Raw genomic sequence first — 13,369 nt, forward strand, 5'->3', positions numbered from 1 at the left:
CCTTTGTCTGCGAAGGGTCCTCCTGAACTTCCTGCTCTTGTTAACACTTTTATGGGGATGGCTTGTTGACACCGACATGTCAGCAGGCGGAAGTAATAGAAACGCTGCGTATGGGAGTGCGAGATAAGACACACAAAGGTGCTTCTCTTCACACAGTTTCCGACTGGCAAAGACAAACATTATCTCAAGCCCTGTGCAAACATATTTGCTTAAATCTTGTAAAACTGAAAAGAGGCGTTGTAAATCTGTTCAAGACACAATAGCATGACAACTTCAGACCGGGACGTATACCGGCATATGTTGAGAATACAGATTTCTCATTCGCAACCATGGGCGCCCGCAGGGGATGGCTAGTGGGGGGGACACTTGCTTCCCTGAGATTTCTGGAAAGATTAATTCGAATGGTGAAATTGTAGGGATAATTTATAACAAAAAAATATTTTTCTTCTGTGACTTACAGGCCGCAAGTTACAGCAACTATTATTATTATTATCATCATTATCATTATTAGTATTTGAGGTAGGGTTACATATAATCTTAGTCTATTTTACACTGATTATCTAACTATAACAACAACTTTTTGTCCTCCATGAATTAATGTTATGTATACAGTTATGCAAGGGAAACTCTCTCTCTCTCTCTCTCATATATATATATATATATATATATATATATATATATATATATAGGGAGGGCACAAAGTCGCTTTCCCCAATAAATGAAGAAATCAAATATTTGGGGAAAGCGACTTTATACCCACCCTGTATACACAGAATATGGAAATTACAAATGTTATGAAATTTTAAAAAAAACATTAGTAGTAGTAGTAGTAGTAGAAAGAGTAATGTAATAATAATAATATAAATGTTTCTGTAACTCTGCCCCCGTGAAAAAATCCTGCGGGCGCCTTTGTTCGTAACTATCATAAAATTTCGTACAAAGTACAACAAGTAACAGAACAGCTATTGATCAGAAATTCTTCCCCAAGCTTTCATTGATTTGGTTTATTTCACTTCCCTTTTCTGCCACTTCTGGCTAATCGCGCAGATAAGGAAGAGTTATGTACGATATGCTGAAATTGATGAAGGTACACTCGCAAATAACACCCATGCGCAGGTCGGGATTCTAATCCGGGACCTCGGGCGTCGTAGCGCGATGTGCTAACCACTCCGCCACGGCTCTTAGCCAAGATGTAAAGAACGTCACGTCTCCATCCTGAAAATTCGTCGAGAGGGGAAGATATTATACATGAATAATATCGTTTGTCAGTCTACACCTCCCATAATATTTAACATATCGGTAAAAAGATAGAAAAAGACAACAAGAGGAAGTAGTCATAAGAACATGAGGAAGAATTGTTGGCAGACTTCAATACTGGCTAATTACACATCGATAAAATTTTCCAACTGATTTTTTGTCCAGTACCTCCAACGGCTACAACCGGATTGCGCACACTTTTCCGGTTTTATCACTGGTATCTGATAAGCCGTTGACAAGCTGTCACAATGTACAGGATTGCGCACAAAAAATGAGGCGATGTTGTCAGATGTAAAATGTTCTCAAGCCGTTCTCACTTCTGTTGTGTTTGTTTGTGTGTGTGTGTGTGTGTGGACTTCCACATGTTTTTGCTGGAAGGGTAGCATTAGATAGGCATAGAGGATGAACCTGATTGGTGGACTAGAATGTAATGGTCGGTTTGTTGTGCAGTCATTACCCTAACCTAACTTTTGAGTTTGAGTAAATTGATATGAAAATTGTATCTGGATTTGCTACATTTACTGGTCAAATTATATTTTTTATTTAATCATTAAGAGATTTACTATTGTATTTCTAATTTCTCTCTCTCTTCTTGTCTAAAGAAAGAAACAGTTTTGCGCACTGACTTTAAAGCTATCAAAGTGGCAACGTTCGATCAAAATCTGTGCGCAAAACAGGTCAGTGAGATTTGTGCGCAATTATGGATCTAAAGTGTGCGCAATTCGGTTGCGTCGCCTCCAACAACACAGAATAGGTTTCAGCCTATTCCAGAGGTAGGGAGTAAAGTAGGCACAGAAAATCTTGTTACTTTTTGGTAATTGCATCAGTATCGTGTTACTGATATTACATCAGTAATGCCTTACTTAACTTGTGGTGCCTTGCCAAAATAAGAACTGGCCCAAGTGGCGCCAACTTATATGGGCCCGAGCCCACCCAATAAATTGTCCTATTATTATTATATTTATTATCGCGATTCGTGGTGGAGTGCTTATTGGAATCAGAAAATATTAGATTTTTTCTTAAAAATAAGTAAGGATGCATTGTTCGCGTGGTTCGCATTAATATCATGAGACATGAAAAGAGGACTTATGAGATTTTTGTGAACTTATAACTCGAAGTGTTTGAGCCGACCCAATGTTTTTTGAAAAGTTGGCGGGCTTGAACGGACCAACTTGTTTACCATAACAAAACCTGATTTTATTGTTTACACATGCAGAGTAGCGGTTTTACTGTTCTCAGAAACGCTTTACATTTCATTACAAACAGTCAGTCAGTCAAGGGAACGGAAAGGTATTTTCTGAGAGGCAGTCACGATCAATAAGCCACATTAATAACATACTATCTGGGATAAAAGTGCATTATTTTTTTTCATTTTTCCCCTTTGCTACGAGCGTCTATGTGGACGCCGCTCACACCCCTATGTGACGTCGTCGTTGGCAGTGACCCAATCAAAAAGCAGAGATTTTTAAGTGTCATCCTAATCACTGCTGACCCCGGGTTCCATACCGGGTGTTGGCACATAATGGTTCGGATCCTTCTTTAATCTGCAGGTCCAGTCCCGATTAGCCTATCTGTGCATTAAGTGGACTTAAATCTGAAACCAATCACTGTGAAATCTATTGGAACTTAGAGCCTTGAATGGTATGCAATCTGCTGAACAGTGCTGTTGTTTGGGGTACAAGGGGTAATAAATACTACACTCCTCACAAAGAGTTTGGAATATTGTTAGATTAGACACAACAAGTTTGGAATATTATTATATTAGACACAACAAGTTTGTAATATTATTATGTTAGGCAATAGGTGATAGGCAGGGTGCCATATGTTGGCGAAAAAATGAGAACGGTCACCAGACAGATACCATGTGTTGTTGCATTCCAACCAAGGCCGTGTCTATCACCTAATGTCAAACATAACAATATTCCAAACTTGTACATGCAGAAACATACTATGGTTAGAGTTTGCTGCTCATAGATAGATGCAGCACATTCAGATAATAATCACTTGACAATGTTTGCACATAAAATACACTAAATAAATTGCATATTTCAATGTTCTGAAGAGCAACATATACTGCGAATAGGAGGGACACAGCAATTCATTAATTATAAAAAAGGCAAACAATTAATATTCATTTTCATGTTACTTCCGTGGATGAAGCGAGCTTTATTGATTTGAAGAACAATCGTGTCAGTCTTTCAAAACAATGTAGGCCTATATTGTTCCTAATGTGAAATGTTTAACAAATGCCACGAAAAACAAGTAAATAAATAACGAAGAAGGACGTACAATTACGCTCTCACTATTAATTTTTATTTGAAATTTGGTATTATTGTGTGTAAACATGACGAATGTTCCTTTGCAAAGTTTTATATTTTGAGTTAATTTTATCACGCACACAATTTTATATTCTAGTAATTAGAGCAAAGCATTTCATGATATTGTACTTAAAAAACAAAAAGGTTAATAAGAGGTCACGAATATATAAAAACTTGTATCATGAAATAATTGGTTAATAAAGGCAAATAAAGGCGAGGGGCGTATCCAGAGATAAAATTTGGAGGGGGTCCCAAGACTACTAGAGTAGAAGGCTGGGGCCATACCTGATCACGTGGTCCTTGACGTCAGGCGTGACGTCACGCGCGGACAGATCGCTCTACGCTCCGGTTTCGCAGCCGAATCAAAGCAGTAATTATGAACAAAAAAGAGCCGTAATTATGCCCAGAAGCTAATTGGGAGTGAATACACAGACTTACTTAGGATCCGACATAACGTATGTCCTTACAGTTGGATTACACTGCCATTTACGCACACATTTTATCGGTAGTTTATAAGTCGTCACATTCCTCTGTGAAACATTAGTTTCATGTAAAATTGCGGTTAATACACCTAGTAACGCATTTTGTTAGGGCAGAAAGAAAAATATATATGTTGAATGCGTAAAATAATTTTGTTAAATAAAGAAAGGCAGAAAGCCAAAATTATGGATAAGTTGAATATGTAAAAGAAAACAATCTCGTCTATTGCTCTCTTTTAGGAGTGAGAGAGGAGCTGTTTTCACTTAACTTCTTCAAATTTAGTAACTTTGCTTCGACTATTGGTATTTATTTCTTAATTAAATTTCCTTATTCAGATTACAATTCTGAGTCTTATGAATCTTTGAACTACACAGGGAGGAATGTGAGGAAGTTCCGTGTGTATTATGTAACACACACTTTAAAAAAATTTTCACTGAACGAAAACTTGAGACATAGAACTGAAGAAAGTCGAGGGTCACTTTATATACTTATACGTATATATAATCAGTGGAATGTCGAACAGGGGTGCCTACAGGCGGGTATTTGAAAGCTGGTTGAGTCCACTTAACTTTGGGGGGGGGGGGGATTGTGATGAAAATTTGCCTAAATAAATAATAGAACAATGGAGGACGGAAGTTGAACTACGTTGTCATTTAAGCATCACTCGTATATAAATAGCAAGTTGTGTATTTTGAAGTGTATGGTAGCCTGATGTTGTGTAATGATACTACTGGTATTGCAATCCACTAACAAGTCTCGTTAGATGCGATGTGTTCAGTTATATATTGTCGCCCGCTGTTTTTATTTTTTTCATCGGAGATCACGACACGTCGCAACACCTCACTGAAGGCATTGTGAACTGCAACACCTCACAACCCACCATTGTGCGAAATCATTGAAAACTGGTGAGGGGGAGAAAGTTCGTAACCTACAACCTCCCTCCCCACAAACATATGTGTGAATTATACGATGTGCATATTTGTAATGTTATTAAAGTAAAAATAAATTACTCAATTAAAATAATTATTGTGATTATTAATTAGAAATTAATTTGTTACTTTCATACATATTGATGTAGATTTGTTAATGATCTCTTGAGACAGAAAGCATTCAACACTCACTACACTAATTTGTGTGTGTTTTCAATATTATTCTTAGTAAAGTATATTTGAAATTTAAAGTAATTGCTTATCTTTTCATTGTTATAACAAAAACTCTTTCCCCCGGGAAATTTTTGGTGTTTTTTTTTTTGTGGCCAAGATTGTTGGTGGGTGGAAATCCCCCTCGTCCCCTCCAGGATTTCGCACCCTGAACCCAACAATCGAGAAATACACGAAAAATGGAGCGAAAAGAACAAAACAGATCAGCCTTTCCACGTTTCTTTCCGTATGGGGTAAAGACTCAGCTGGGTTTTGTCCGCCCATGACGTCACACCCGCGGCAGTCGCGAAAAGAGGCGTGTCTGACCCCAGCCTTTCCTTCTAGTAGTCTTGAGGGGGTCCAGCTAGGGGTGACTATCCACCAAGGCTAATGGCGCATGCTCCCCCTCCTCTATAATAGTATGAGGAGAGTTGTCTCATTGTTTTTGTTTTTTGTGTGTGTGGTTTATTATTCTTGGATTCGCAATTTCAGAATAGAATGGCTGTTGACGCTTTTCGGTTAGCAGTTTGAAATATTTGGCTGAACTCTTCACCTGAAATCTCCCGAAGTCTCTGAAGCAGTTCTGTGACGGCTAAATTGTGATGAAGACTCTAAATACTTTGACGACTGACTGTACAGTAAAACTGAAAACCTTTTCACAGATAAAGAATTCAATTAAGAAAATCCCCTTTTCAACTGCGGCTAGAAGATCACTTGCTTGGGATGGTTCACTCGGACAGATCCACTTAACTGACAAGGTTGAACAAATTTAACAAAAATGTGAAGTGAAGCATGTTTTTTTTCTAGAAATCTAGTTTCACACACTGACAATAGTTTGTTTTTACTGTCTAGTACATAATGCAACATATTTGCTTTTAGTATTTCACCTTTGCATGTAATATTTCCAAAAAAACAAAAAAACACAAACTTCACTTACTGTACTAAAACACCTCACTGAAGTCAGGTTTTCAGCTCACATATCATTACTCAGTGTGAAACTTTAAAATACTTCTAGTGGACGTTATTTTCAAAATCCACAAACCGTGCACACAGAGATAATTTTCTATACCTGCCACATCAAGTGACTCATCGGAAAGTATGCTGAATCCACCATAAAATTTTCAAAAAGAATGAAAGGAATTTGGCCCCTGGATACGCCCTTATGGAAGGCAATGAAGTTCTTTGTTATATTTTGGGAATTTACTTATCTTTTGAATATTTCTGCTTGTTAATGCTTGTCCACGCATAAGCAGACATTTCTAGAAAATAAAGTTGATCTATAGCAATACTTCCTACTCCCATTTTTCAAGTTTTGTGATGTGAAAACTTTTCTCTTACTGACTGTGAATTAAATCCAGGAGACATTGTTTCAGTGGAAATAGAGAGAATTGAATAAAACAGAAAATTCTCCACGTATGTGTTACAAGTCTTCACTAGCAGACAAGATACATTTTAGAATCTCAGCCAAGTGTTTATTGTTCATTTTAATTCAGATTTATTGGGAAAAGTCAATTATTTGTCTTCAATAACAATATAGGATAAAATTATTTTATGTCAATTGATTTTAAATTGTACGTGTTTGTCAGTTCTGCAATAATCAGTGTGTTTCTTAGAGAGAGCATTAACCTCCTACCGAACAAATTATAGTAAATTTAAACATTTTGCACTGTTGTTCATTAAAGTGTTCTGTAAAATTAACTCATTAACTATTAAGGAACTAAAAATAGGGAAACTGTTTTTTTTTAAATATTGGTCATTTTTTAAACTTTTTGTGTCGATACTCTTTTTAGGTCACGAATGCATTTTTATTTAGCGTTTTTAGCAATTTTAGGTCATTAAATGCCTTATCCTACTAGTAGGAATAATTCTCCTGGTCTTGGTGTTATTATTAGCGTTACGTTGATGGGCATTTTCAGACATAATATTTACAACAAAAATTTTCAATGCTCACATTAATCAACTGTGTTGCAAAAAAAAAAATGAAACCCAGAACAAATAAAAAATCAAACAAATTCTTGTTAACACAGTGTCTAGAATGTCGAAAAAGAGAGATTTTCTAAACTCGCTGACTTTTCAGCGAATGTGGTGTGATTGTTTTATTTGCAATAAATTGTGGTCGTTTTTATGGTCCAAATTACTTTAACAAATGTGCGACTTCACGTTTGTACTCTACTGCTGACGTTTAACGAAAGTATACCGCGTGATCAAGACACTTATTTGGGATAATTTTTCGTTCATTCAAGTTACAAAACTGAACAAGAAACTGTCATGTTAAACATCGAATGTTTCAAGCCGGCAAGTTCACCGGCTTCGGTCATTCAACACGGACGAATCCTACTGCATGGACCGTAATGAACGCCTGTCAAGGTCACAGACGTCACGCTGACAATGTCAATAAACACAGGAAAAGACGATGACACGCCTCCTTGCAGGCTACAATCTGTCAGCGTTGAAACGTTGCAAGGAAAGGAATACCCACGAAATGAGTAAACTGTTACCTAAAAATAATCCCCCCCAATAGTATACACACAGAGATTCATTCACTAGCAAGCTTAGAGAAACGTAAATGTAATGACGTCAGAACGCGACTGACAATCGACGATCGCCGCTACAATGCGGGCGTTTTCTGGATTGCAGAGGTTTGTTTGTGCAAATGGTTGTCTTCATCGGTACTTACTGGTCTGTAGGAAGCTCGCAAGGTGCCTCTCCCCCTTCCAACGGGGGCTGTGGTTTCCCGTCTTCCGTTACCCACATTCTTGATGAGAAGGTTCCATTGTTGCTCTTGCACTGTTTCCTTTGCACCGAATACCCTGCGCCGCGTGACTCACGTAAGGTACCCAGCCCAAAACACCCACACGCGTGAACGCTACGACGCACCTACGACACGGGGCCTCCTCAATGTGCTACGTGCTTCTCACCCCTCTTTCATCGTCACTGCAGCACGCCATATGGTGCTTGCGCATGCGCGTCTGTGCCCCGTCTCCTGCGCGCTGATCTTCAACGGGTTGCCAGTCCTGCTGGAAAACGGGATACAAGCGGGGAAAAAATGTCGTGCTTTACGTCAGAAAACAAATTATTGTAGGTGGCAGCACCCCTGTTGTGTCCCCACGCTTTTGATGGGCAATTGTTCTCCCATTTAAATACATGGGTGCTGAAGGTGCTGCTATTACATTAAATTGCAAGTTTAATTTCATCTTAACCTCAGAAATTATGTCGGAACATGAAAGCAGTGCTGTGAAACTAAGAATTTTAATAAGACGATCGTCAACAACAGAAAAGATATGGAAACTTGAAAAAGCCTTAAAATTTGCACAGAACCTGTTTACGTCACTTGCAATTTTCACAATTTAAGTGCTTTTTTCTTGTGAATCTGGTAAAGAATAATACATAATAATTCCACGCGACTGTGCTTTTATATTTATGGTTGTTATTAATAACTGACTCATTTTTTATACGCGAAATCATACTTTTCCTCAAGGCCAGTAAATCCGGTTCTCGGTTTTATGCATACACATTTATCGAGAAGAATAATTATTACAAAAGAAATATATATTATTTTTCATATCTCGCAATCTCTACCGCTTTCTTATTTACAGGGATTATAATTTTAAAATTGTTGTAACCAAAAATAGGGCGAAAATACGAGGGGAAAATGTCTGCTTAATACAAAGAAAACATACGTTAATATTAAATTAACCATAGTGTATTATAATAAATATATAATGCGCTTACGCACTTAACACACATTTCCTTATAATTTGGAGAGTCTTTCCGAACCGTACTTCCCCCGAAAGAAACACATTTTCGTTAATGTTCTTCATGCATTCATTCTGCCATCATACCCAGCGTTTTCTCATTTTTAAGAAGACACCACACCACAGAGCAGTTCATAATTCTATGAAATCAGTTCATTATGATTATTTTTATCAAATCGCACGTGTAACTTTTCTGCTTGTGACTTACAGACTATAAGATACAGCAATTACTGGCATGTCTATCAAAATAAGGAAAGAACATTTTTACCACAGGTATTAGAATCGTCTTGACTGCCAAAACTAGCGGTGTGCGGGACAAAGATTTTTGGTCGCGACGGGATTGGGAAGGGAAATTTTTGTAATTCCGTCGTTCGGGACTGAAAAAAATCGCCATTCCGGACCAGTTTCGGGACGGGAAGCTTTGGAAACTTTCCAACGCGGTGAAAATCTCGAATTCTACACATTACTCCCTCCCTCTCACCCCTCAAATGATTGTTTTTGCATTTCTGGAATAGAAACTGTCAATTTCAAGAAACTTTAGTCACTTTTAGCGCAAAAATTACCAAGAATTAACCACTTTCAAACACGATCCTTTGGAATTTTTAGACTGTTCCGGATCCCGAAAAGTCTGAAATCATTTCTGGAAGGCAACATCTGACCTTGTTAACTCAAGTAGCCTTTAACACGTAAAAACATAAATCAATAATAATCATAGGTGCCACGAAGGAGAGCAGATTAAATGGTCTCTGTTATATCAATGCATTATCGTGTAAAAAAGTAAGTGTTCATCATCAAAGTGATAGATGTTTATGGACAGGAAGTAAGGCGAATCCAGTATCTATTTAAATAGTGGACTCAAGCACTCAAGCCGGAATTTTTCAACAGCCCCAAGATATTTTCATTCAATGATTTCTATAATAATAATCGTTTATTTTAAGTGTTGAGCACAGTATGAAACCTAATACAGTATAGCAATTCTATGTTGCTCCAAGTTGAGAATACTTTCCTTCGGAAAGCTGGGAACCAAGTTTCTTCCTGTGTGGGCTATGTTTCTTCTTTCCCCGCCGGGGAGGGACCAGGACGAAGGAATGCAAGAAGTGACAAATGAGCCCTGTATCCCTTCGACTGGACACTGCCCATCGTCGCTGAACTAATTTAGGGAACATGTGGCAGAAACTGGAGGATCCAGAGAACGTCTAGGGGACGCTGTTCTCACGGTTTGGTCAAAACGACGCCGGACAATCTGATTGGGCCAGGGGGACACGTGATCCACCAAAACCTACAGTTTTGGAAAACAGTATGGAAGAGAGGACAAGTGTGTGACGAGACTGGAAATAGAGAGTACCCGCCAACAGTGTGCGGCTAGGCTCGAAAAGGAACATTATCCTCCAAAGTGCGTGACGAGACTTGGAATAGAGTAACTTACACGGTAGATTGTGTGCATAAGAGTTCGAACCCGGGACAGTATTGTGTTATAAGTGTACAATCGTGTGTGGCGATAAGTGCCAATCATGTGTAACAAGTGTATCCTTTTTCTTGTGTAAGTATGTTAGGTTTATGTCTTTATTAATTAAACATGTTAAAATCTATGTTTGTTTCCCTTATCTGCAGGGTTTAGAAATTAATATCTGATCATTGGTAAATGCAACGGGTAAACAAGACCAGGTAACGTTAGGTCGAGCTCATGGCTCGTAAATTCCCCTAGCTTCCCTGGCCGAATCCTGGAACGGACCGTTAAATAGGATGGTCAACCATTTTGTTCAGGAATTCAAGAGGATCTTGGAGGTGGAACCTTCGATGTATCCATTCTTACTATAGAAGACGGTATATTTGAAGTAAAGTCCACTGCTGGAGACACCCATCTTGGTAACGAAGACTAATAATGAGTGTCAAGAGAAGAAAAGAAAAGCAAAACAAAGCCAAGCGTGGTCTTACAGACCTGAGATGCAAGAGCTTGCTCTGGCTTTCTCGCAGACTCATTACTTGAGTAGCTTGCTAGAACAAGGAACCAAAAGGTATTGTGATACATACGAATACCCTTACTATTGCTTGCAGGAAGAAACTGCAAATACGTTTGCATTACCCGACTGCGAGATAGGTAAAGTTGGTGTCAAACTACATGTCAGTCACATGAAGATTCGGAATTGTTCAATTGGGCAAAGGAAGTTTTATTTGAGCAATATCAAAGGAACCGATGGACCTAACAGGTGGACTAGGATAAGGAGATGGGACGATTTGCATTGGTATGAGGGTCTCCCAAGAGAGCGGCGACCCAACCCTCCACAAAGAAATCACGAGGCTGATCGCGGTGGTGGCTATAACCATAGGCAAGCAACAGTGAGTGCATCTAAGAAACCGCCCATATCTGAAAATGCATCTGGTGGTCCAGTCCATGATAAGGATTCTACCGGAAATGGTCCTTTACACTACCAAGGGAACCGCCCATTTCAGTCATAACGAAGGGGCCAAGATATTGAGATGGAAATATGTCATAAAATGATAGTTAAGCTTAGTGTAAATTTTCTTTCTGTGCCAATTGCGTTATTTTATCAAGCGAAATTAATTAAGTGCTTACTGCGTCCGCTAAAGTGATACTGTATTAAGCGAGTGATTAGTGTGTTTTGTTTAATTGATAGTAAGTGTTTGTGCGAGTGTCGTAATGTGTTTAATGAGTAAAAATTATCTAAAATACGTCAGTTTATATGGTGAATGAAGATTTAACCTATTAAGTGGTGACCCGTAATCCAACAGTATGATAATTAAACGCTGTGAAAAAGGAAATATTCATTACCTAAATAAATTAACTTCGATTAAAAGTTAAGAAATGTATGCACATTTTCATTTTTTAAAGCTCAAGTAATGTGAAACATTTTGTGCTGTGACATTCAGGTGAAATTTAAGTTTAAAGTGAGACGCCGTGATGTGACATAGTTGAGAAGCAAGAAGTTTATTTTATTGTGTCCGCCAATGAGCGATGAGGTTATTGTATTAAGTCCGCCAATGAGCGATGAAGTTGGTTTTATTAGTACCGCCAGAGTGCGAAGAATTATTATTAGTAGTACCGCCAGAGTGCGAGTAATTATTATTATTGTGTCCGCCAGAGAGCGAAGAATTTTATTATTGTGTCCGCCAGAGAGCGAAGGGTTTATTTTGTGTGCGAGTTCCGCTGGTAGGAACGATGCTAAGTAGGGATATTTTACTAGAGTATGGGGAATATACGACGATTTTTATTTCAGGATGAATGAGTTACATGCTGAAATGTGCTTCAATTATAATGTCACAAATGGAAAATTATATTATTAGTCACATTGGATAGTGCACAATGTCATAAGATAAATGTAATTTGTTTTACTTTGCTTGAGATATGCTCGGCAGTGAAATTTAAAAGTTGGAATTATTTTTTAGTTACTTATATGCAGCGTCAATTAATGCAAATTTACTTTTTAAAATTAGATTAAGAAGGTCTAGGGTCCACCAATAAATTTGTCAGTCGTTACAAAGGTTATATCAATTTAAAGATTCGGAAGAAGAAAGGTGTTGGATACATTGGTAAGAAAAAGGCAAGGAAGAAGAGAGGGTCTTTTAGCAACCATCCCTCGCAGGTCAATGTTTTTCTTTCTCTCACAACGCACTCGTACTCACAGCACATGAAAAGGAAATGATTATTAGTTGTTAAAAATATATATAACGCAGTTGGTACGTACTATATCGCTAGTAAATGTTTGTAAATATTTGAAGTTATCATATAATTAGTTACTTTCTTTTATTTTTGTGATTTTTATTATTATTGTGTGTGTAAAGGAATATCACGGTCCTAGAAGGCCAGGTTTATGGCTTTTCAGGCAAAAGAGGAGAACTTTCCGTTTCGTAACTACCCCTCCCCCTGAAGGGTGGGAATGGTCAGTCAGCTGGGGTGGCCGGAGTGAAGGTCACAGCGACGAAAAAAAAGGGATGTCTACCCTAGTGACACAGTTTCTTTCAAGAACATCTGGGTCGAAAGATAGCATTCTTGCGCCAAGTGTCATAGTTAAATATAATCAAAGTATATTTTAAGTGTCACATTATTTTAATTTTTCAATATAAGGATATTCATATTTAGATTTTTAATTTTAAGGAATTATGTGAGAACATCTCTTCTGATCTAGATAACTACATTTAGTGTTGCAACAAGTGTCATTTGTTCTTTAGAATTCAGAGTGATTTTCTAGGATGTGTTAAAGGAACAGGTTCTTCACGGGCAAACAGACTATTATGTTCTATAAATTTGGAAAATTGGAGAATAGGTAAATCAGTAAGTCGGTCAGTAAAAGAGAGAGAGGAGATTCCAGATAGAAGGTAATTTAATTTTGTAGGTAATCATATTATTTTAGTATTTTGATTTGAAAGTAAATAATAAGGGTTATTCTAGAAAATAGTTAGT

At 37.8% G+C, this 13,369-nt stretch overlaps 1 protein-coding gene across 5 annotated transcripts in view; it reads right to left on the reverse strand.

Moving 5' to 3' along the window:
- Positions 1 to 13,369, reverse strand: part of LOC145986766 (uncharacterized) — a 177,227-nt gene that overhangs the window by 121,829 nt on the left and 42,029 nt on the right. The window contains exon 1 of one of the 5 annotated variants that reach the window (XM_083121151.1): positions 7,872 to 8,119. The exons of the other annotated variants lie outside the window; for them this stretch is intronic. Within the exon in view, the coding sequence (XP_082977277.1) occupies positions 7,872 to 7,948 (77 nt within the window). The 5' untranslated portion in view covers positions 7,949 to 8,119. Of the gene's footprint in view, positions 1 to 7,871; positions 8,120 to 13,369 lie in introns of those variants that run through there. 5 annotated transcript variants of the gene reach the window in all.

This window comes from Lepisma saccharinum, chromosome 4, assembly GCF_977018435.1.
Source record: "Lepisma saccharinum chromosome 4, izLepSacc3.1, whole genome shotgun sequence".
NCBI lineage: Eukaryota > Metazoa > Arthropoda > Insecta > Zygentoma > Lepismatidae > Lepisma > Lepisma saccharinum.